This window comes from Haliotis rubra, unplaced genomic scaffold (genome assembly GCF_003918875.1).
Source record: "Haliotis rubra isolate DU_JTF1 unplaced genomic scaffold, ASM391887v1 Scf61, whole genome shotgun sequence".
Taxonomy (NCBI): Eukaryota; Metazoa; Mollusca; class Gastropoda; order Lepetellida; family Haliotidae; genus Haliotis; species Haliotis rubra.
Genome location: NW_025767313.1, coordinates 1,026,132 through 1,047,820, shown reverse-complemented (window position 1 = coordinate 1,047,820; position 21,689 = coordinate 1,026,132). Strand labels below are relative to the sequence as shown.

Genomic DNA, 21,689 nt, shown 5'->3' with positions numbered 1-21,689 from the left:
CTGTCGTGTCATGCTCGAATTTAGTGTCTGGGTGTGAGCCACGGGACGATTATCCCACGCTCCAGTGAGAGCACTTCCGGCAGGCGTTCCTGAAGACCTACGGAAATGACAGGCCCACGTGGGTTCGATAGGATTGACGTATAGAAACCGGCCTGGTCACTCCATGCTCGGGGTATGCAACCATTATCCTGGATCTTGAAAACATGAGGTCGTGCATTATCATCCATGAGTATGAACTTAGGGCCTCACATACCAGCATGCCATTCCTGACACGCTTCCCGCCCTGCATGACATGTCGATCGATTTCTCATGCTTTAGTGATTCCATCCGAACTCATCATTGAGCCCCCTCCGTTGGGTTCATATTGAGCTACGTTGAAATCCTCTTTCTTCTCTCTTGGTATCCGCCACGTTCGGGCACGACATTCTATGAAATCTTGACAGCATCTTGATCCATCAGTTACAAATATTGGATCCGTTCCTGGCCTGTCCTGTTGAGTTAATCTTCGGCCCAAACCAAACGTGCCTGCCTCAGATGTCGGGTCGATGGGATGTAAATGCATGCCCTCCGTTACCAGAGACCAACCCAAACCATAACATGTGTTACATTTGACCACTATCCAAACGGCATTGTGTATTCAGATCTATTCAAGCATGCATCTCATCCATTACAGGATGCACAGTATATAAAAGAACAGGAACCAAAGATATGGGGATTTGATTGCTTCTTCAATTCCAAAACAGCCAGTCCAGGTATATTGCCATTTGTTTGATATGCATGTGGATAAATAAGTCTTATATAGATGATAATGGTAATGTTACTTATTACATATGGGTATTACTAACAAACGGCTGACACGTAGCGTCCTATTTTATACACATCAGACTTCTATGAACTTGTTAAAGAGCAAGCTCAACATGTTTTCGGGAAATACACATTCAGTTGGATCACTCTGGACATTTGCTGTAATTAGAGTGGACATATCCCTACCAACATAAAATACTGTGACGGTAGATTATACCAGTAAGACCAGGTAGTGGTGTTTTGTGTGTATACACACATTGCTTTGAGGTGGAACTTCAGGAACACACACCAATGTCTGACAATGAATGTAAGTGATTTATGAGGCAAGTTTATATCCGGGGAAATCAAGCTCACAACCACAACATACTGGCACTCATGAAGCACGATACAGGAAGCAATAGTGCTGACCACGCGACGTCTTGCTAGGTGCTGAACGTTTACAAGTGTGCCATAGGCATGTTGCCGGTTGGCACACGTCAGAACACTTTTGCCCAACATTGTCGCTGCATTTTCCTCAATCTGTCATCAGCAGACTGACGCACCGATACAGACAAAAGCAATAGTCGAGATCCAACGCCACTGAGGACGCCCAACGGAAACAACTCCAACCAGAGGGAGATTAGTAAGCACAACGACGATAAGAGATCGGGAACAAACATCGACTCTGACCGGTTACAACAGGCATCTTAAACGTACATGCCCCGACAGTGCGAAATCATCTGCAGAGATGTTATTTGCGTGCATTGCCCACAACTTACTCCACGTCATTTGAAACAGTGGTCCAGTGGTGTAGGTTGCTAATGTCATGGTTGCTGACGTATCGGCGGTTAGTCTTTACTTGACGTCCATGAACGAAAGAATCGAGTTTGGAGACGCCCTTTTAGAAATGTCAACATTGAACAGCTTGATATTGTGGGTAGGTTCATAATGGTGTCATGTGGTGTCACAATGGCTGGCCCAACTGCGTTCCATATTGTCTGTGGCAGAGTAAGAGGTCAATACTACTGGGACAGCGTCATTGTACAATTTGCAGGATGTGTTTGAAACGTTTCAAGATTATAACGCACGTGACTTATCATGCCATTAGTGTGACATAATTCTTCTAACAGTAAAAAATCGATGTCGTTCTCCGATTGTACACGCTTGGGCCGTCATGAGCGGACGTGTACGTCCGCGTCAAAATGCCACCACCAAGTTTCAGTGCACGTGCTGCTCCAGTAAAGATTTGGTCGACTCATCAGAAGATGAATTCGTGCATGAGTAAACCCATTAGGCCTGATCGCCTACATTCCAAAAGATATCACCATATCATTTCTATTTGCCAAACCATATTGATCAGATGATTCAGACTATATAGCGTTCCAGCTATGTGGATTAGTACCTGAACGTACAGACGAAAGTAAACATCCACATCTGAAGGCAGCTAAACGTGGAACAAATAAGAATCCTATGGGGATTAATATGATATGGGTATTACATATAACAAGCATAAATACTGTGAGTTTACCGCAACATGGCGTTTCAAAGACTACACAGAGTCAAGAAGGTGTTTGACCAGTTTGAGTTGGTTCACACTCTCCAGACATTGTCCACAGCGAATATGACCGCCATCAGCACAAAGCACGCCCAAGGTCGTTGACTCCTAGATGTCTTCAACCACTCGTCCCGCGGCTGACAGTTATCACTGGTTCTGTGGGGAGCACGCTATTTTGAACGAACCCCCTTAATTTATATAATAGTTTAGAAAATGTACACAATAAGGAAAGGGGAAACACATTACCTGAAAGGTCTACCGCGCATATTCCATTGAATTCCAACGGAGTTTATGAATTCTGTCAGATACATGTATATAAACTATAGTTTTACTTAAGTGAATATGTTGAGATATGATTCTCTTACAGTCTAAGTGTCAGTACCTTTTGAGACCTGCTTGTCCTGCAATACACGAATGAATGCTGCTAGGTACACTACCGATAAATGTTTGTAGGAAATCGGCTGAGAGCGTGTCCCAATATTCGACCACTTCTATCTTCATGTCCTCAATATTTCTAAGTCCTTTTTGGTTTATTCTGTCCTTCATTAGTCCCCACACATTCTCAATAGGGTTAAGATCTGGGCTGTAGCTGGGCCAGTCTAAAACTTGAACATTTTCGTCCGACAACCACTGTTTTGTGTTGCCCACAGTGTGTTTTGGGGTCGTTATCATGCTGGAAAATCCACTTATCTTCATGCAGTGCTTGGGCCGTGGAAGAAGGTGATGTCAAGATATCGTTCCTTCGTCAAAATTCCAGTGAAAATACACAACGGCGTCACTCCACGTGATGATTTCCCAACCAACATGAAAAATTTCGGGCTATGTTTTCGGCGTTGTTAGATAGGTTTCACGGTATCTTTTGTCCAAGTTTTCACACAGTTCGGAAAAAAACAGACAGAACTTTCATCAGAAAAGAAAACGTTATCCCAATTTTGATTTTCGTGAGCACTACACCAGTTTAAACGTCTTTCTATTTGTGCATCTTTCATCAATGGTGTGGGAAATCCGCGCTTTTTTACCCAGTTAAGTCTTTGTAATTCATGTCTAAGAGTTTCATTACATACCTGAGGACATCCTCTATTAATTTCATCATCTATCATCTCATTTCTGATATTCTCAACGCTTTTCAGTTTTCCCCTACTCACAATCTGACCAAGTCGCCGGCGATCCATAGTACTGAACTTCCTTGGCCTCCCTGCCCCCGTCTTGTGCTCAAGCCAACTCCTGACTGAATATTCTTCAAAGGTCTGTATACTGTAGGAATGTCATGTCCACCAGCTAACTCTTTTGCATTAGTCACACCCATTTCGAACCAGCTTTTTTTTTCTGCTGTCAAATGTGCCATGTCAGCAAAGGAAGCCGTCTGCTACACCAGGGGAGATAACTTTTGATGTAGAAAGGTTCATTCTTGAGCCTACAAGAGTTATCTCCCATATTGAGTACCTTACTATATTGTACATAATGTAACACTTATTTTAAAATGTTATTATCAGTATTAGGAAACCAAGATTTTCTCAATAATTTCTAGGAAAACTGTATGTACCCCGGTACGTTTCTGTATACACAAATATACCCTAAACAAAGTGAAAATACAGTAAGTAACAGAAAAGTACCCGGTACCCTAAACGGCGGACGACTCCATATTTCTCAATCTAAAACCTCAACCGTATGTAGTTGTTCCCGTTCGCCTGATCGCGAGTGGTATTGTGCATCGCGACATATTCTTTACTGTGTATGCCCGTTTCTTATATAATGCTGCCCGTGAAGGTCCGGGTTAGAATATTGATCTTTAGTAACCCATGAATGCTTGTCGTAAGAGGCGACTAACGGGATCGGGTGGTCAGGCTCGCTGACTTGGTTGACACATGTCATCGGTTCCCAATTGCGCAAATCGATGCTCATACGGTTGATCACTGGATTGTCTGGCCCAGACTCGATTATGTACGGACCACCGCCATATAACCGTAAAACTAAACTCACTCACTCTTTTATAATGCAATCAAATGCATCTTATTTAACAGGATGATAGTTCCGATCAAGAAAACGGCAGAATGCGGAATGGACTCGTCCTAGGGTACGTTTCTGTATTCCGATTGTGGCTTCGATACATATATTATGTTTTTGGAAAGGACTAATTTGTATTAAACAATTATTTATAACATGTCGTTGGAGGTCCAGTGGTACTTAAAATCCTCGATATTGTGTTTCGTTTTGTGCACTTTTAGGTTTATGTAAACCATGAAATACATGACATTTGTTTGAAAGTTCACCGCAATAATGAGAGTGCATACGTGCCGTTTCATCACAAGCGGAATGCAACTCGACCTAGTTAGAAAAGATTGCTGCGCACATTTCATGTGGAAAGAAGTCAGAATAATAGCTTAATATGTAAATCAAGAAAGTAACTGACACCGAAACTGTGTAATGTGAGTATACTTGGACGAGCGAGTTTGCTGCTACGTTGGTGGTTTCATAAATTAGGTAATGAATGACATCCTCATATTCCTGCTTCATATATCGTTTATGGTTACTTATGTCTTTCACGCATGTATACTTTGCTAAAGGTAACTGTGTTTCATGCCTGGTCCAACAACACAAATATATACTGAAAGTAAAGAATGTGCCTTTCCAAACATATTCATGAAAGTCGTGGTTCACAATTTGCACGTACATGTTAATGCACGACACGCATTTTGGATGGGGAAAGAGAGGGAGTGGGGTCATGATCTGAACACACGTGGTTTTCGATTGTGTACGGCACAAACAAGTTGTTAACCTTCCAGGTATGCTGCAGACGGGAGTGGCACAAAATGAAGTTGCCAGACCTTCACAGGCCTGTATTCCATATGTGACGTCACGTCAAAGGGGCATCTACATGCTGTTGGTGCATCTACAACATCGACACTTCATTTAACGGCTCTGATAATTATAGAGTTCACACAAGATAGTGGTGCTACCGGATGTATCAGGTTAATAGGTTAAATTATCATTTCTAAGAAATAATAAATAACAGACTGAAATCCTGTCCGCTTATCTAGACTTGACTCTTCGAAGGCTAGAATTACTATACATCCATGGGCTCAGCATTCAGTACAGCCTTGGGGCAAGGCTAATCCGACCCCAGCGTCCACCGGTACTCCCAATGTTGACAAGACAAGGCCGTTTCTTAGACGACTCTCATGGTCGTGCAAAGGTCTTCGAATGCCAGAACGTTCTTGCGACGCTTGCGTTTTCAACGTCGACGGTCGAAGTGTAATTGCATGAGATGGTATCACAACTCATGGGTGAATATCATTGCCAGTGGTACTTTAAATAGCGAATAACATCCATCGAGATACTCAACTTTGTGGAACGAGGGGAATAACGTCACAGTGCAGTGGGATAATGCCCGCTCACAGCACGTGTGCCGTCACAGATGTGTGAGGCAATATGCAATAATTACTATACTGCCATGAATGAAAAATGCCTTGGATGAGATCGAACGACGCTAAGGACAAGATCAGAACCAGCCGATAACTTCAGTCAGGAAAATCTTTGGTTAAATTTTGGAACAGCTTCCTGTTTTCAAGCATCTGTTGTCTTAAGTGCACCACCAATGAACATGACGGTGTGGTAACTTCGTGGTTAATGCGTTCGCTCGTCACACCGAAGACCAAGATTCGATTCCCGGTATTGGTACAATGTGTGAAGCCAATTTCTGGTGTACCCCACTGGGATATTGCTGGAATACTGCTAAAACAGAGTAAAACAATACTCACTGATTCACTTACGACACGGACATTGTTCATGGACTTGTTAAATCGCCCCTGTTTCAGGACGCTCTGTCCTGTTACCAGGGTGTAGTTAATAATTTGTATAATAAGCGAGTGAGTTTAGTTTTACGCCGCACTCAGCAATATTCCATCTATATGGCGGCGGTCTGTAAATAATCGAGTCTGGACCAGACAATCCAGTGATCAACAGTATGAGCATCGATCTGCGCAATTGGGAACCGATGACGTGTGTCAACCAAGTCAGCGAGCCTGACCACCCGATCCCTGTAGTCGCCTCTTACGACAAGCACAGTCGAATGACCAGATATTTTGTTGCTATTTTCTCAAAACAATATAAATACCACTGTATATGAATCTGTTACATCGATCACTTGATTGTCTGGTTTGTTTCCAGGCCGCCGAGGTGTGGCAGGAGTACAGCTGTGCGGCATCAGACACTAAATAGGTTTCCAGGCAAATAGTGAATGGCTGGTGTTACCAGGAGGGCAGGATATGTTTGTGTCATCAATAAGTTTCAGTGTTCCATTCATCATACTTTTCACATCCATTCTTCCTTTTACACCAAATTGAATGTGTCTATGGTTAGGCAAGACTTGATATGTTTTTTGCACTTACGTTTTATATTTTTCCCCGTTAGTGTGTACAGAATATCGTATTTTTTGTATGTTTTTATGATGATCGTTAGTTTCAGTGATTCTTTAGATCCGAAAGACTCAATGAAGCGGCCTGAAAATAACTAATGTCGACGTTTATTGACGCTTTCAAACAACGCCACAACGCTCGACAATGTATACCACTGCATGCATCCTCCATTTGGCGACAACGTACTGTTATAACATCCCTTTAGGATTTGGTTATGACATTGGATTGAGCTTAGCGGATGTTCAGTACCTATGCTTTTCAACATAACTCTGGCTCCATATGACATGAAAGGTGATATTCTATTCATTGCAGACAGCTATATGGATAGATGGACTTTTGTAATGGTATTGATTTATTTTACTTTCATTCGATGATGTAAGGCTATTTTCTACATCTATATGCTATAAAGAGTACATCTTTGTTTATAATTTCATGCACGGAAGTGTACCAATGTGGCGGTGGATATATAGTGCCAGGGTGTATGATACCAAGTTCTCATAGTAACAATGAAAGGTTTACTAACAAACAACCTCTCTGTATGAAAAGAAACGCTATCGGGACAATATCAGAAGGTCGATGACCACTGAAGCTCAAGGTGAAACGGTCAATAAAGAAAGTGGGCTGTTTCAGAGATCGGGATACGATACGAACCAACAAATAACTGGCTTTAATTGTAACATCGTTAAAATATAGTATCTAATATAGCATAACTGGTGAATATCTTACTGTAAGCTAGATCTTGGATTATGTTAATTTTGCGAAGTTAGCCTAAAATTACCCCAGTGTACTGTGTAGCTGAATTGATCCTGGAACTGAAAGAGAAGAGTGATGTTTCAAATACTGAATTTAGTCCAGTTAATTTGAAAAGTAACTAAACTCGAAACTGAAAACCCAGCGTGTTTATTCCCCAATTGAACCCATGCTATCATCATATGATGTGAGGACTCTTTGTCAATATTTAGTTTCTTTAACTATCTCAAAACCCGCCAATCAGAAGACCATAAACACTGCGATATTGTGAATAGGTTTTAATAACTTGGCTAACGGAAAGTGAAGTCAGGTTACAAAACACACCCAACAACATCTGCTGATCAGAAGTGTGTGTATAACAATACTGGGGAGAAAAAGCATCGGTAATATTTAAAGGAAGCTGTTGGACCCAAAACTATAGTTTGGCATGAAATGCATGTGGACCCGGCTTTTTGTAAATATCTCTTCATCCAATGACCCAATCGATCTCAAACTGTGCAAGTGGATGTTTTGTCAGACAACCTAATCGCATTGTAAATCATCATCATTAAAAAATCTGTCTATGTACATGTAACTGTCAACAAAATAAATAGCAGAACGCAGACAGCTTGCAGAGGGAGGGAGCCAATGACCTGTAAGAGCGGCAGTGTTGGGTCATAAAGGTCAACGTTCGTCAATGTAGGTCAGCTATGTACCTTTTGATGTAATCCGACACCTTATAAATCGGTTTGCTACGTTTGCTCTCTTTTTAAAAAAAATTCAACACATTTCTAATTAAACGTTTAGCATCATCTGAATAAGCTTACATGATGACAGCTAGAAGTAGTCAATGTGAATGATTCAAACGGTCTATCACTGTGCAGTGCACAGGTAACTATCATGAACTGCACGTGCATTTACCTTTATGACCCAACACTGCCGCTGTTACAGGTCATTGGCTCCCTCCCTCTGCAAGCCGTCTGCGTTCTGCTGTTTATTTTGTTGACAGTTACATAGACAGATTCTTTAATACAAATGCATAAAATCGGTGATTTACAATGTGATTAGGTTGCCTGACAAAACATCCACTTGCACAGATTGAGATCGATTGGGTCATTGGATGAAGAGATATTTACAAAAAACCGGGTCCACATGCATTTCATGCAAAACTATACAGTCCGTTTGAGTCAGAAACGGTACGATGAATTGCAAATTTTATCATTGTACAAAATTGCCACATAAATATAAATAGTACACATGTTTATCATTTACTAATACCCAACAGCTTTCTTATATTTGAAAATTTTCCGGACTCCACCAAAAAAGTTGTTTAAGAAACTATCATCATTGAAAACGCAAGAGTTGTTATCTGTCGCGGCGGGGTGAAACCGCAGAAACGGAACAGCCAGTCATGGCGGGGGACATCTCAAAATCTATTCCGGGAGACCTGTCGGTTCCTCGTCCGTCGTAGTGTCATAGTCACGACTTATAGGGATGACTCAAAAAGAGGAGAGGGGGGTGTTCTCCAAAAGAGTGAGTGAGTGAGCGGGTAAGTTACTGGCTTGGTTAGTGAGTTTAACTGGTGGCGAAGGGACTTGGACAGCGTATTAGCAGACACATAATGAATTAGGATCGAAAAACGCTCATCTCGGAATGACCTTGACCAGTTTTCGTCATAGGCAGGTTCATCTTCCTCCATCCTGACGGAGAGTTGAACAAACAGCTCATGAAGGCATGAAAGATGTTCACTATTGTTTTTTTCTATTTTGGGGGTGGGGGTGGGGGTGCGGTGTGTTTTCATACAGTAAGTTGGTTAATGGGGTGAAAGGAGGACACGACTTCCATGGAAAATTGGACGTCCAACGTTACACAGGTGTCAGTTGTCACGGCATGTTGGACAAGTTTTAAAGAATACGAAACGTCAACACAAAGGGATAAACAGTCTCGGTTATCCGCGAAAAAAGATTCCATTTTGGCGTAATACGCGGTAACAATTATATGGATCACAGAAAATCAGTGATGACGCTATGCGTTCCCAGAAGACAAGAAGCCAAGACGCTGTTCCCACAGGAAAGTATCAGATTCCACCTTGCTCGAATGAAACATAACTTTCTCAACGTTCCTAACGTATCCGTGGTGTCCTTCCCGTCATGCTTACTCGACCTACCACCAGTAGAACATTTTCAGATGTCTAGGGTCATCTGTGTGAGAGATAAGACAAAGTCCATGCCGGCCGATCAACGTACAGCACCGGGGACACATACCAACTGACTTTAAAGGTTCACCTCATCGATGGGGTGCCGTGTCCTGGCCTGTCCGGACGCCCGTGGAGGTCACGCACGAGGTGCTGGTCTGTGAAGACTCACCTGTTGGACCCCCGATGTGTTTCATTGCATTATTCATTCAAACCGAGTGCCAAGAACGTGTAGTTTATAGGTGTTATACCATAAATGATCGATTTTCAAAATATATTTCCAATTTAATACGTGGTTTTATCGTTTTCTGTGAAAAGCAGCCCAAGACGTTTAGTGTATCAGGACAGTGTCGGCAGCACACAGGCAACAGCTTCTGCTGTGTTCATCAATGGCGGATGGTTTTATTCAGATTCAGAATGAATGAGTATGGTTTTGCGCCGCTTTTAGCAATGTTCCAGCAATATCACGGCGGGGGACACCAGAAAAGGGCTTCACATATTGTACCCATGTGGGAAATCGAACCTGGGTTTTCGGCGTGATGAGCAAACACATTAACCACTAGGTTACTCCACTGCCCCTCCATGGCCATTAAACATACGAATGTTTGAACAGAGGCAATACCTAGAAGATGCACTTTCCACCTGTTTTAATTTGTCATAAGTTCTCTTTGATAATTCTTGATAAGACTTCAAAAGACATACTTTGCAGGGTAACTTAGTCTATGACAACACTGATATTATGAACTGAGGAATACATAAAGTTTTGTATGTTTACTGGGGAAAGCTACGATATATACTGACCCGCAATGAAAACGTGTAAGGGTTTTTATCAGATCATTTTTTGAAACATAAGTGAGAAGTACTAATGATGCACTGAATATTTGAAATGAATGTTCAAGACTTGATTAGGAACAGTTGTTCAAATCCACTTCATGCTTCAGGAAACAGAAACATTCGTGAAAACGCATTTTGTATCCTTTGTTGAAACACAGCAAGGCAGTCCTGACAATGAAAATGCATGTGCACTTCGTGAGGCCTTTCCCATATAATGCATGTGTAAAGAGAGATCAGTAGCAAGTCTTAAACATGCCGCGCTTGAAGCCGGTATTTCACAAAATGTTGTTGCTAGGCGCCTTAATGTCAACCAGTCCACCATTAGCCGTCTTGTCAGTCGTCACCAGATGAGAGGGAGCGTTGCGAATCGCCCTCAACCAGGACGACTTCCAGTTACGACGGGGAATCGAACCTTGGCCTTCGGCGTGTCGAGCGAACGCTTTAACGACTAGGCTATCCCACTGCCCCGATTCGGAATGAAAGAGAAACAAATCTAAAAAATCTATATTATAATATATTATAACCAATATATGCAGAAACAAGCCATGCGCGTATTAAAAGATACGGCATAGTCGGTGGCCATGTTGTATCTGCACTAGCTGGCATGGTCAGTACTGGTATACGTTTAGGTACTACTAAGCACATACTTGCTATAAACAAGCACTTCAGGGTATGATTTCTGTTGCTATACAAGACAAATGCATACAGCAGGTAGACACTATACACAGTGTGACATGTAAACGGCAGATTAACCTGCCTGGTGTGTACAGGGTGGTACAGACCCTGAAACAAAGTTATCCAAGAAAGCCCATGCAAGTCTAGAATATGGGCCAAGTCTATATTTCCATGGTTTCGGAAAATGAAGAGTCTCTGGGCTCCTTTTTTTGCAAAAGTACCTCTTATGGTTATAAATTAGGAACTGTTGTTTCTGTAAAATATGTTCATTTCAGAGACTAGATGTTAGTCTGTGATACCGCTAGTCTATTATACAGACCCTGAAGCAAATATATCCAAGAAAACCCACGCAAGTCTAGAAAGTGTGGCAAGTCTAAATTTTCACAGCAAAGTCTCAGGGCTCCTTTTCATTATATTTTATTTTTTTACCGTGAGCTTTTTTTCTGTAAAATATGTTCATTTCAGAGACTAGATGTTTGTCTTTGATACCGCTAGTCTATTATACAGACCCTGAAGCAAATATATCCAAGAAAGCCCACGCAAGTCTAGAAAGTGTGGCAAGTCTAAATTTTCACAGCAAAGTCTCAGGGCTCCTTTTCATTATATTTTATTTTTTACCGTGAGCTTTTTTTCTGTAAAATATGTTCATTTCAGAGACTAGATGTTTGTCTTTGATACCTCCTTCCACACATAGAAATGTGCATGTAGCTGAGCATGATAAAGCAGTGCTATAAAGGACCTCATTCATTCTTACTTTCATTCATCCATTACCTTCACTCATTCACCACATGTCACAAATCAGCTCTTAGACTATTTATCATTACTAAAATTACAATTATTACTTTTTTGGGTCAAGGTTTATACACATTATAACAGTTCCGTCTATACGTGTCTAAACACACACACACACACACACACACACACACACACACACACACACACACACACAACACGAACACACCGAGAGAGAGAGAGTAACTATATTTTATGATATTGCAGCAGAGACTATATAAATTTATCATCCAAAACTGTCTTCCACAGGAGATATCGCTTGTGTGAGATCAAACGATATCTCCTAGGAGATATCGTTTTGAGAGTAGATTTTGTACAATGCCCTCACAATGCTATGACATCACTGCACTGCAAGTGTAATGGCAGTACCGTGTTGACAGATGTACATATTTCATTGAAAATTAATGAAAAGTGATTTTGGATGATAAATAGAATCTCACCCTCGTGTCTTCTGATATCAAATATATCAACACTCATTGATAAAAGTTAAAATATCCTCGGCAAGCCTCGGATATTTGTAACTTTATCAACTCGTGTTGATATAATTGATATCAGAAGACACTTGGGTGAGATTCTATATGTATTATATGATCTCTCGTTGCAAGGAACATTAGTGGACAAATAGAAGATACTAAACGACCTTCCGTGTAATACCATTTTTATTAAACAAGTTAATGATTTGGTATCAAACGAGCAAAAGCGAGTTTGACACTAAATCTTTCACGAGTTTAATAAAAATACCATTGTGACAGAGGTATTAGCATTGTGACGTCATAACTGTAAACAATTATGACGTCATGCGTCTAGCGGTATTACACTAGTGTAATATTGTCGTAAAAAATTACACTGCAGTAATTTACACGGGCGAGTAATAAAATCCAGTAATAACATACTTACAATGGATAATGATGAAATGCTCCAATGAGCCCCAAGTTAATTTCCTTCAGAATCACAATTCTGAATAGTGATGTATTTTCTTTGAATAATGTAGATGTCGAGTGAACACAGTCTCTTCTAAAGAGTCCATTATAGAGATTAGCACATTAATGCATGGATATACACAGGAATGACATTTAAATCAAAGCGATTTCGCATTCCAGGTAATCCCTGACCCCTTATATTCATATGTAATTGTGGTTTTCTTTCTTTTCTTCTTGGCAGAAATTATAAACGGTTTTCGTTATTGTAAGCCTCTATTATTTGTTGATTGTTGAATGCTATTATTGCATTTCAAATAACACAAGTTTGTTTTCAACGATATAATTGTGTTGATGCTTTCTGAGTGAGTAAGTGAGTGTTTGGTTGTTTGGAACGGCGCTTCTTTATATATGGCCTATGTACTGTAACGGTTTGCCAAATCCCGAGAGAAAAGGAACCGACTGAGAACTTGATACACAGTACCTGTAAACTAGAGAGTTCGCCCCTGTATACAGAGCCAGATTAAGAATAGTAATGAAACTAGACTGAATATTTGAGTGCGTGATTGCGTGCGTCCGTGCGCGGGTGCGTCAGTCAGTTGTGTTTAAAACGGCTTTGAACAGGTTTTAGTTAATGTGTGAGAAATTGTACCAAAAGACATGGATCGGTTTTGTATCAATTGAGATTCCAACATACGATCTGTCAAAAGGGATGCATCTCTACTTCGGCGTACGTTACCACTGGATCGGTGGTTGTGCATCCATTTCGATCTTAATTACCAAAATATACTTTTAGAAGTGTGAAAATATATAATTCAATAAATACTCTCTCGCTGCAAATGTTGCCACGTGATAATTCCAGCCATCATATATTTCAGTATATTGTACTGTAAAACCTCAACGGGGGTTTTCTGTTGACTACTACAACCATGCAAATAATCCAGACAACATTGACGACTTTTGTTACAGTTAAGCAATCTATCGTTTGTAACAGCGCGGGAACTGACAGCTGAACGACAATGCGAAAGCACAAACTATGCCTTTTCACAACAAACCTACTCACATCTAGTCTCTGAAATAAACGTATTGTAGAGAAAAAACGGTTCATAAATCATGATGATAAAATATCATAATAAAACAGCCCAGAGACTGTATTCCTTTCCTGAAACTGTGATATGCTAGACTTGTCTCATATTCTAGACTTGCATTGGCTTTCCTCCATATATTTGTTTCAGGGTCTGTGTGAAACTGTAGTAATCTAGACATGCCCCCATATTCTGATCTTGCATGGACTTTCTTGGATATATTTGTCCAGGGGTTTGCATGACAGATTACCACTTTACCACCTGTATGACAACCTGGGCCAGTCTTATTTGAAGAGGATTTGTTCTGATTGAAAAATTAGCCCTGGGAGGATCTGTCCGACAGCTTAAAACTAATTTCCCCATGTTCAGAACCTGGCGCTTTTAAAATCGAACTTAATCCAGGTAAAATGGCAACGCTGAGTTAGAAAATGAAATATTTGAGAATGTAATTCTGCATGTATAATTCTATATTAATAAACAACTTTTGACTGAACCTGGGGCTGCTGTGTGTCTCTCTGCTGTATGAGTCCCAGTGTATCACTTGCATCTCCATGGGGCGGTGGGGTAGCCTAATGGTTAAAGCGTTCACTCGTCACGCCGAAGACCCGGGTTCGATTCCCCACATGGGTACAATGTGTGAAGCCCATTTCTGGTGTCCCCCGCCATGATATTGCTGGAATATTGCTAAAAGCAGCGTCAAACCCAACTCACTCACTCACTCACTCACTTGCATCTCTATACAAAATTATGCGGTTTAGATGTAATTGCTCGTAAAAATAGGAATATCTATGATTATTATTTGTTCGTCTACGAGTTCAGAACCGTAAAGTTTATTGCCAACAACGGATGATAATGAACCCGTGGAAGCACATTTAGGGCCTTCACTTCGACTCGGTGATCTGTGACATTATCATAATCACCAAGGTAGATACCGTAACAATACACATACCTTATCGGCGTATGTGTCCTAGATCATACGTACGGGTTTCCCAATGTCAACATTCTCAACCAGATTCTTAGTGGTTATCTTCAATAACATGTCAACCAATTTAATTTACCCGGTATTTGTTCTTAAAAGTTCCCCTTGCAAATCCCCCTGCTCGCATTCCTAAAGGAGAACGGGGGAATAGGCTTATGTTGACATAATGCGCTGTACCCTACGAGTAATTTATCAGCTAATCTACTCCATGTGGAAAGCCAGTCGACTCGGCTATTCAGGGCATGGGGGTAAGAGTAAGAAACGGGCCTCAGCGAATTTTGAGGGCGCAGCCATTCTCAAATTTGTTGGGCTAGCGAGCGTGCAGTGAGGGGTCTAACTCCGACAAGTTCCTACGAACAGCTTAACTGCGTGCATGCCACCTCAGTGAAAGTTTCCCTGATAACAACCAGGCCTCCAGCGGAGAAGTTTACTTATCCCAAGTGGGGGAATTTCATCTTATCGTCGTTGGGGTATTTTGCGGTGAACTGAACGCTTGGTTTCCCTCTATTGGGAGTCCTGCTTCCTTCTCTAACCAACGGTCTACTGGGCTGTTTGGCTGTAGAGGGGTGCCGCGGTTCTTCAGACGTTCTGCTTAGGTCCTTACTCTAGTGCTAGCAGGTGTCGTTAGGTTATACCCCCAAACACTTGTTGGCTAGCCACAGTGGCCCTTTATGAGTGACGGTGACAGTCTATGAGAATTGGAACTTCGCTGATGTTCAATTTGGAGTTCGGTGTTCGACATCTGTGTAAAAAATGATGAAGTTGCAGGAAGATGTGACGATGTTCGTTTTGCTGCTATTGCTGGTGGTGGTGCAAGCTGAAGGCAGAAAACCATCGTCGCAACGAAGAAGCCAGATTCAGAACGATGGCCCTTCAGGGTAAGCATCAATATGAGGAAATTATACACGGCATACCTACTTACTATACGGAGCAATGTTATTATAAAATGTTCAAAAACTTTAAACGTATATCGTTTCTGTTAATAAAACATCAGCTGAGCCTATTGAACGCTTCTCGTATATACATGCAAACGTTACATCCACTATGCAGTAATACATATCAGACCTGTGTTTCATGAATCTATTGCACATCTGGTGTTCATATCACCAAGCTTTGAAAGATTCATACATGCATTGAAACCAAACAAGGAATTTTTGCAATTCCTACCGAAAGTTCTGACAGACGTACCAACCAGGACAATCAAACATGAAACAGATAAACTGTGTGATTGGGTTACATGTCATGTTTATTTTATATATTGCAGTTCCATTTTGTGTTGATAACAACACACTATGAACATGTCGTAAGTGTCATGATATATATGAATTCGTCATAAGTGTTGAAGGGAGCTTGTCGGTTATTTGTGTTTCATAAACTTCGACGGGACTTCACTCTGCAGTGTTGTTTAACGTCAAAACGACGTACATGTATATATTTCCGTAGCCTTAACGTCTTCTGTCCTAGCCAGCCTATACAAGCTGACTCAGCATGTATGGAGGACCTCTCTATAATTTCGCTTGGTCCTCATACCTTAGTCTGTCTCACAGTCCCTGAACCACATTTATTTCCCTACTGCCAAGCCCTCTCTGCAGTGCTAAGGCCCCAAATAAAGCAAGTCTAGATTTCCTCAGGTTCTGAATCTCTGGTCTCCCTAGGGCTCCTATTCAGTATAAATGGGTTTGTTTGTTACTATCAAAATTATATATATTCAGAGACTAAGCCTTAGTCTATCCATACCTATGCTAACGTCCGTTCAGATCTTAATGTCTCACTCATATCCCGTTATTTTTAGAATACGTATCATATGGTAGTGATTTTCATGTTTCAATGACTGTTACGACTTTCACATGGCCATTTTCACATGCTTTCGATACATTTTTTTCAGTAAAATGATTGCTGTTTGCCCAAAATATTATTTTTTTTAGAATTAAAACATTCCCATTGTTTGTACATAAGGAGTACGAAAAGTCCTGTCGAGAACTCAAAAAAGTTAAACAACTGCCCACAGTCACGTGTGTGACACCAAACAAAAGACAAGATACTGTCATGAACACCTTGGCACATCCTACAAAGGTCATTCTTTAAAGTAGAACGGTGGGATAAATTTCATTACTCGTAGAATTATAATCTACATGTAGTCAGGACCGAAAGAATCAATCTTCGATATGTCTATTCTATTTGTCTTGGTATAGTCAGTGATGGATGTCCTTACCTTCTTCGGGCGGTGGGGTAACCTTGTGGTTAAAGCGTTCGCTCGTCACGCCGAAGACCCGGGTTCGATTCCCCACATGGGTACAATGTGTGAAGAACATTTCTGGCGTCCCCCGCCGTGATATTGCTTGAATATTGCTAAAAGCGGCGTAAAACTAAACTCACACACTCACTCATTACCTTCTACTGTTTGTCATCTGAATAAGAGTAAATAGACCGTAGTCTGTCTCACAGTCCCTGAACCACCTTATTTTCCCCACTGCCAAGCCCTCTCTGCAATGCTAAAGCCCTCTCTGCAATGCTAAAGCCCTAAATGAACCAAGTCTAGATTTCCCCAGGTTCAGTAATCTCTGGTCTCCTTTTCAATTTAAATGGGCTTGTTTGTTACTATCAAAATTATATATATTCAGAGACCAAGCGTCAGTCTAGTGGCTACTGGTGTGTCTCATGCTGGGTATTTTTTTTTTGGTGAATCTAATAACACGTTTTATATGAGGTGTATGAAAGCTTGCTGACGAATAGTGAAAAACCTTGTATTATGGTTGTAAGGGTTATGATGTAAAGACATCCTGTCACAACGTCATACATGCGTAGCTCTTATCACATGGTTGGAGTCACTCCAGCTTGATAACGGTATAAGAATATACATCGAAATGTCGCCAAATGCACTACACAAGAAGATGTTATCCATAAAATTGCATGTTTCCTTAAAGACAGCCTTGTTTTGCTGTGTGTATTTCCTTATTTGTTGCCACTTCTTTTGCTATGGTCGACGTGAGACTTAAAAACATGGGTTCGTGTTTTAACACTGCGTCGTATTTGGTACACCGTGAGCAACGCGTTTAGGGTCAAACTCTACACATAAAACATAATCAAGAAGCTGTAAGATGTTATTATAAATATTTACATTACCCCGTTGCAAAGATAACACAGATCTGGTTCCAATTTTCTATGAAGTGTTTCAATGAAAGGAACATTTCTTCACCTATTTTTTGGAAACGCAACTGTGCTGGGACTACTGATGGGTGATTCCCCTGCAATAGGTGCACATTTCTCAGTTGCCAGCTTGATGGTCGAGTCATCTGCAGTGAGATTTAACTTTTGATTTAGCGTCTTCTTATTGGGCTGTTATTTCGTTCAAGTGTATGTGAACTTTAAAAATGCATGGAATGTTGTTTCTGTGTCAAAACAAGGTCTAATAGAAAATACAACTTCATACAGTCTGTTTTGGCGGTCTAAAACGACCCCCTGTCGATCTGGACTCATTCTGGTATTAAAGTGGTGTAACGCCACGATATGTATACCTGTGATATTCATATGTCACATCATTGGATGTACATCATTATATCGTGGCAATATGGCCACGTTATGCCAATGTGACCAGCAACAAAGTGTGCACGCTATCTTGCAAAGAAAAAGCTTCATCTGTGTTACATAATTTCAAAAACACGAACCTCAGTCCAACTTCATTGATATTTTAGTAAAGATACAGATGAAAATACTTTTCCATAAGAATTGCTCTGTTAAAAAGATACAATCGCTTTTGCTTCGTGCTACCTCTTACTGTAACGACATCTTTAGCATGCCGTAACTCTGAGATGGTTACTGTAGTCGGCGACACACTCAAGCACAGTTCTCGGTTTGACTGGCCGCCCGGTCCACTGTTTGTCGCCCGTTTTAAATGGCCGTCTGGTCTTGTGTTCGTCACCCGTTACAAGACACCAATATTTCCCCCCGGGAGGCACTCATGCTAAATACTAGGATGTAAACACTGACCAACTACTCCACGATGACGGACAGGTGCCAACCTCATGCCCATCAAATAAGTCTCCTTCCAGAACCCCGCTGGCGATAGAGACAATTGAAAAGTCAAGCGTGTTATGGGAAAACTATGCTCACAGAGCATTGTCGGGGCACATCTGGTCGAAACTTAGTCATTTAAGTGTTTCTCATCTTTGATCATTGTGGCAATAAGAGTTCAAATAACAAAGAGACAGTAACATATTTGTTTCGATAACAAATATGTGTATAATTAACCTTGAAATAAGTTATATTAATTCATTATATATTTGAAAGGTATGCGCGCGTGCGCGTGCGTGTGCGTGTACGTGTGCGTGCGTGCAAGGGCTATGGACGACGGTCCTTTATCATGGACTCCTTTCATGAAGCAACCTTACTAAGGTTAACCTTAACTCTCATTCTTTAACATTGCACTAAGGTTACCTTAGTGACTTACGATCACCTTAGTGCTTTGTGAAAGGAGGCCCAGGGTGCCGTTGTACAAAGCGATCTTAGCGCTAAGGTGACCGTAACTGCCATACCTTAACATAGGCTTAAGGTAGCCTTAGCGCTAAGGTTGGTTTGTACAACGGCACCCAGGACATTAGGTATGGACACAATGGCTGACAGTATAGCAAATACAGGGTCACTATTGGGTACAAACATAACTTGCAGCATACATGTAATCATACATATCTTGAGGTCATGACTTTTAAGAGGCACATTATTACTAATTTCACAAAAATGATTAACACATACCTTTGTTGGCCTTTGTAGGACGCACTCAAAATGCTCAAAAACATTCTTGATTTATGAATAGTCAAATTCCTGCATTGTGCCGTCCAAGAATATATTGCAAAATACTTGTTTGTCACTAGTAGTTCATGTATGTCGTGTAAACGTGACATATATCTTATTATAGCTAGTGATTGCTGGTACATCAGTACTCGCGACGCTGACTGAATGACTCTTGGCATTACCATTATTATCATTGTTCTTTTTTGGTTCCAATCCATCTTCTCACGCGGAAATTTCCGTTCAGTGTAGGCACATTTATTCTTTTATGGGAATCATACGAAGATCAAGATGACCAACTAATGCTATGGACATTTCCCACGTTTTCAAAGATTATACGAGGTTGATATTGAGGGGTCTATTTCAAAGGTGTATCGTGTTTCATTACGAACTAAAACAGTCTATTCCGATTATCAAAGGCGTGTCTCTGGACCACCAAAGTATATTTCCGCGTGCAGGATACTTGTTTTCTTGGCATGAATACGCCGAACGATCAAATTATTACTATCTTGACATTATACGTACTTTCTCAGAAAGGAAAATATGGGGAAGAGGGAGGGGCAGGTCTTTGATTCTTACATTGTTCTAAGAATGAGCGTGGAAAATTGTGAAAATGACTTCCAAAGAAGCTAGTGAAGTAGGTCAGAATGTGGTTCACTTTATATCGTCTAAAGGTCACTGTGACATGTTGCACCTGGTTAGTTTTTCAATAGAACATGTTTTCACACGCTCCATACGGTACACACGCTTGTTACAAAATGTATTGGTCTGTTTCATTGGTCTAATTTATGGCACTTGATATGAGAAGAGATAGCACTGTTTCCCCATTCTTAGAAGTCATCAGTACCAACGGACATTACAGAAATTGGTTTTATATGTGTGTACATTGATTTATTTAGATGCACATCTAATAAATGTCCAAATGTTTAACTTTAAATATACTCCTGCCAATAATGGTTGTCGCCCCCTTCAGTGTTTTAATTGGAGGGGGGTGTGGGTGTGCGGTGTGTGTGGGGTTGTGGTGGGCAGGGGGGTGACAACCATTATTGGCATGAGTATATATACAATACAAATATATCCTTAGATTTTGAAGTTTACACCTATATTTAATGAAATCGTACACTTAAAATGGCCAGATAAGGATTCCAGAACACAATAGGCTGTATCCTCCTTGTCCGGAGAGCGACTTCAATGGGGATTAAAATTTAAATGTGTGACTAGACTGATTTGGAGCCATCGATAGCAGTGGAGTAGATTGCTGCTTATGTCATCAACCACTGTTTTACCTGACCTTGATAGTCTAAAAACATGAATCTTATTGTTCAGCAACATTCACTTATTCATCCGTGATATCTGAATAACATAACATTGCATAGACAAAAATATATTGTTTTTGACATGGTGCTATTCATAAATCCCGTTCGGTATAGAATAGTACAGAATTCAATGCACAGTGAATGTCTTGCCGGGCTTGTTACTGACGGTGAGCAACAAATACAACAGTATATACTATGTAACATTGGCTATATAAGGGTGTGAGTGAACAGCACAAGTCGCTAAGAATGGCTATAGTCAGTGTGCGAAGGCGTGTCTAATTACCAGCGGTATGGTGTTATCTTCACGAAATAAGGAATGATGCCATTTGTTAACCAACATCCTGTGCATTATCACTTGAGTTAATTGAAATTTTGAACATCAAATGAAAGGGCGTTTGTTTTCTTCGGTTCTGTTATAACATAAATCCACATTCAGACAATATGTTTTATGTTTGTGAAATGGTTTCTTGCAATGTAATGCAATATGCCTAATCATTGGGCGCCAAACTTTTGTCTGTCGTTTTGCCTGGACAGATCCCGTACATATATACAAATCCACCCTTCTGTTCATAAATACGTATTTTAAAGCTCTGTATATCATAGCCTGATAAACAAAATGTCAGCATGACT

The 21,689-nt window shown here is 40.7% G+C and overlaps 1 protein-coding gene across 1 annotated transcript in view; it reads left to right on the top strand.

Moving 5' to 3' along the window:
* The first annotated feature begins 15,319 nt into the window (after positions 1–15,319).
* Positions 15,320–21,689, top strand: part of LOC124255850 (fibrillin-2-like) — a 102,553-nt gene continuing 96,183 nt past the window's right edge. The window contains 1 exon segment of the mRNA XM_046689795.1: positions 15,320–15,836. Within this exon segment, the coding sequence (XP_046545751.1) occupies positions 15,712–15,836 (125 nt within the window). The 5' untranslated portion in view covers positions 15,320–15,711.